General features: G+C 40.8%; 1 protein-coding gene across 1 annotated transcript; it reads left to right on the top strand.

Annotated features, from left to right (window-relative positions):
• The first annotated feature begins 214 nt into the window (after positions 1-214).
• Il17a (interleukin 17A) lies at positions 215-3,693 on the top strand. Its single transcript, XM_021199284.1, has 3 exons — positions 215-291; positions 1,403-1,614; positions 2,821-3,693. The coding sequence occupies exons 1-3, from the start codon at positions 265-267 to the stop codon at positions 3,056-3,058; spliced, it is 477 nt and encodes a 158-aa protein (XP_021054943.1). The 5' UTR covers positions 215-264; the 3' UTR covers positions 3,059-3,693.
• Positions 3,694-3,947: the final 254 nt, after the last annotated feature.

Here is a 3,947-nt window from a genome sequence, read left to right on the forward strand (position 1 = left end):
AAGAAGCCATGCTTCTTTGCATAGTGAACTTCTGCCCTTCCCATCTACCTTCAGAGACAGAAGTTGCCCGTCATAAAGGGGTGGTTCTGTGCTGACCTCATTTGAGGATGGAATCTTTACTCAAATGGTGTCCCCAACCCACTCTCGACGTAAGTGACCACGGAGGTAGTAAAACCCTATAAAAAGAGAGAAGGGAGCGCTACTCTTCATCCACCTCACCCAAGGCACAAGTGCACCCAGCACCAGCTGACAGGACGAGCAACCATGAGTCCGGAGAGAACTTCATCTGTGGTGAGTTCTGCACTAATGTACAAGGCGCTTGTTGATTGAGACCAGGTTGCGTTATTGCACATGATACGAAATGCTCTAATCCAACTGTTGGGGTCCATGAATCTGTATATGTAGAACTGGAAATGAAACCTTCGGTAGATGCTGAAATCATTGTACAGCATTTTCAAGAACTGATAAGCATCAGTCAGAAAGATAAGGTTAAAACTGAAAGGTTGCTGTGATAAAACTAACCCACATAAGAAATGTCACATGACTCTATGCAATGAGAAAGACTGTCAAAATCTATTCTTCTGAGTGCAAAGATTTGACATAATTATCTCATGTCAGTGTTCTTTAATCCACAATGAAGTGGGTTACTGTTCTTGCAGATTTGAAAGCTTTAGAAGCAACTTTTGATCCATTGTTTTATACCAAAGTCTTAGGATATCCAAACTATTTGATTCTAATTAGATACATGTGTAAATCTCCTTATGAATAAAGCTTTACATATTTTAAATGCTTAACCTAAAAAATACGTTCTGTACTCATATTCCCATTATAGAATCAATGCATGCTAAATTTAGAACCAGAAAATGTACCTAAGAAAACATGAGGGGGGTTCAGTTTCTATCTGGAGGATAGCTGGTGTACAAACACTGTTTCCAGTTCTCACATGAGTGCTGACAACAGATGGGTTTTCTACAATCCTCTCCTCCAACGTACAGGTTTGACTGTGCACAAGGTTTACAGAAGGAGTGACTAAGAACACTAGTGCATAAGGACAAGAAAATCAAGGTCATTCAGCATCCCACTGACTCGTGAGCCAACAGGCTGATGAGATGGCATAAGCTGACATTTTTATTAGGACCACTGCTGTCTAAGACATCACAGGTCTGTCCTCAGTCACAAAAAGAATGTGGGAAACTGGTTAAAAATAAAATAAATTCTACATTTTTAGCATGATTCTGGCCATCTTAAAGTTTTTCAATTTAAAATTACTTACATGGTAGGAGAGATCTTTCCAGAATGTCGTGTGTTTCCTACAGTTAGCTATGGACTCCTCACAATGAGTTTGTCAGAAAGAAAAGCAGATGCTAATCCAGTCCCCCATCCCCTTACCTTTCCCTTCTAGTCTCTGATGCTGTTGCTGCTGCTGAGCCTGGCAGCTACTGTGGAGGCAGCAGGGATCCTCCCTCAAAGCTCAGCATGTCCAAACGTGGAGGCCAAGAACTCCCTCCAGAATGTGAAGGTCAACCTCAAAGTTCTCAACTCCCTCAGCTCAAAAGTGAGCTCCAGAAGGCCCTCAGACCACCTCAACCGCTCCACATCGCCCTGGACTCTCCAGTACGTAAGAACTCCAGACAAAACTCCGTGTCTTGGATAGAGCAGGGAAGCTTCCCCCTAACCTGTTATAGTGGTCAATAGTAAGAAAGATCAACCCGAATTATTGATAACCATGATTCTAGCATCTATGAGAGCTCAAGTTGAATGCTGACTTTTTTGGAAATCAGGGTGTTTATGTTTCTTCCAGACCTATAATTAAAGAGACTTGATGAAAACAATTAATAATTAACTAGGTATCTTTGTGTCTGTCCTGAAGAAGACATAGAAAAACAAAATTTGAATGGCTGGTAGGGGAAGTATCCTGCTGGATATGTTTTCTCCTTTGTGAGTTGGATAGACTTGACCTCCATACCCTGCCCTTTATACTTGACATGTCTCTGCCCTATTGTACCTATTATATTAGGATATACTCTGTCATACCCCATTTAGACACCATAAAGGGCTTAGTACTTTGATCATTCGAGGTTATATGAATATGTTTCAGTGGCGAGGAGCCTGTGGAGCCACCTGTCTGTACGATTTCTCCTTTTCCAATACTAAGGATAATTCAATCAATCAATTCAAACGTCTGAGTGAACTATTTATTCAGATCTTGTAAGGGACAAGGAAGAGATTATAAAGGGACTTTTGTCGTTTCTAGCTTTTCATATAACTTCTGTCCCAGGAAGTGTTCTCAGATATAATTCTGATATTCCTTCTTTCAAAGACCAATGTCACCAAATCAGATGAACAGCCATTTTATTCCTTGGTCATCTGTCCCTTTGTCGTCTCCTGTCAATCAAATATACCCTTAAAATGTATCTTTCTTTTTTTAATGTTATCTACTTAATCCTCACCTCACTGTGGTCTTTATCTGATTCCGTTTATCTTTCAAAAAACATTCTTTCTAAACCACTTCATAAACTTTAAAAGTCAAGTTTGTGAAGCTTCGGGTCCAGTTCCGTGATGGAATGGGTCTCCATCATGTGGAAGACACAGGCTTTGATCCTTGTTGCTGCAAAAGACGGGGAGGGAGAAAATGAGGAATCTGGGAGGAAAAGATAGAAAGGGAAGAATCTAAATTTTCAGACAAGCCAAAGTTAGCAACTAACATGCAGAGCTTTGCAGTGCACATGTGTGTCATAGTGCGTTCTTCCTCCCCCATTCCTGCTTTTCCTTCCACTTAAGCAGGACTTCATTTCATCCCGGCTTTTGTCTCCCCTGCAGCCGCAATGAAGACCCCGATAGATATCCTTCTGTGATCTGGGAAGCTCAGTGCCGCCACCAGCGCTGTGTCAATGCGGAAGGGAAGCTGGACCACCACATGAATTCTGTTCTCATCCAGCAAGAGATCCTGGTCCTGAAGAGGGAGCCTGAGAGCTGCCCCTTCACATTCCGGGTGGAGAAGATGCTGGTGGGTGTGGGCTGCACCTGCGTTTCCTCGATTGTCCGCCATGCAGCCTAAACAGAGACGCGAGGGTGGCCCCTAAGAAACCCCCTGCGTTTCTCTGCAAACTTACTTGTATTTTTAAAACCGTTCTTGTGATTGATTCTCAGCAAGGAATGTGGATTAAGAGGCGGATTCAGAATTGTCTGCCCTCCACACTGAAAAGAAGGTGTAAAAGGGTTCCAAATTGCTTCTTGTTTGTTTTTCTGTGGACTTTAAATTATTTATGTATTTACGAGATCCCGAGATAACTTTGAGGCATAATTTATTTTAATTAATTATCTACATTATTGTTATGTTTCTTTCTGAAGAAGACAAAACTCAAGACTCAGAAATTTTATTATTTAAAAGGTAAAACCTATATTTATATGAGCTATTTATGAATCTATTTATTTTTCTTCAGTCTTTGAAGTACTAAGAACATGATTTTCAGATCTACCTAGGGAAGTCCTAAATAAGATTAAATATTAATTGAAATTTCAGCTTTACTATTTGTTTATTTAAGGTTCTCTCCTCTGAATGGGGTGAAAACCAAACCTAGTCTTATGTTTAATAACTTTTTAAATTATTGAAGATTCAAAAATTGGGCAATTTAGCTTCCTATTCTGTTAAAAAAAAATCTTGTAACAATATCACTGTAATAATAAAGTTTTAGAAGAAATTTTCTTTTCTTGTACTTATTAAAAGTGGAGGCAGGGGGCTGAAGAGATGGATCCCAGGCTCTAAGTCCTGTGCAACCATGAGGACATGAGTTCAGGTCCCAGAGCTCACACAGCAAACAGTTACGCCATCTCCAAGGAAGACTGAGGCAGGAGGATCACTGGGGCCTGAGTCCTGGGTTCAGGGAGGGATCCTACCCTAAGGGAGTAAAAGAGCAAGTGACAGACGGAACACCTGATACCCTCTT

Source organism: Mus pahari, chromosome 5 (assembly GCF_900095145.1).
Source record: "Mus pahari chromosome 5, PAHARI_EIJ_v1.1, whole genome shotgun sequence".
In the NCBI taxonomy this organism is placed as follows: Eukaryota; Metazoa; Chordata; class Mammalia; order Rodentia; family Muridae; genus Mus; species Mus pahari.

Bases quoted from the DNA above. Each gene is read 5' to 3' on its own strand.
- Il17a (XM_021199284.1), top strand. From the start codon at position 265: ATGAGTCCGGAGAGAACTTCATCTGTG. The intron at 292-1,402 runs GTGAGTTCTGCA...TTTCCCTTCTAG, and splicing joins CGGAGAGAACTTCATCTGTG to TCTCTGATGCTGTTGCTGCT. The intron at 1,615-2,820 runs GTACGTAAGAAC...TCTCCCCTGCAG, and splicing joins ACATCGCCCTGGACTCTCCA to CCGCAATGAAGACCCCGATA.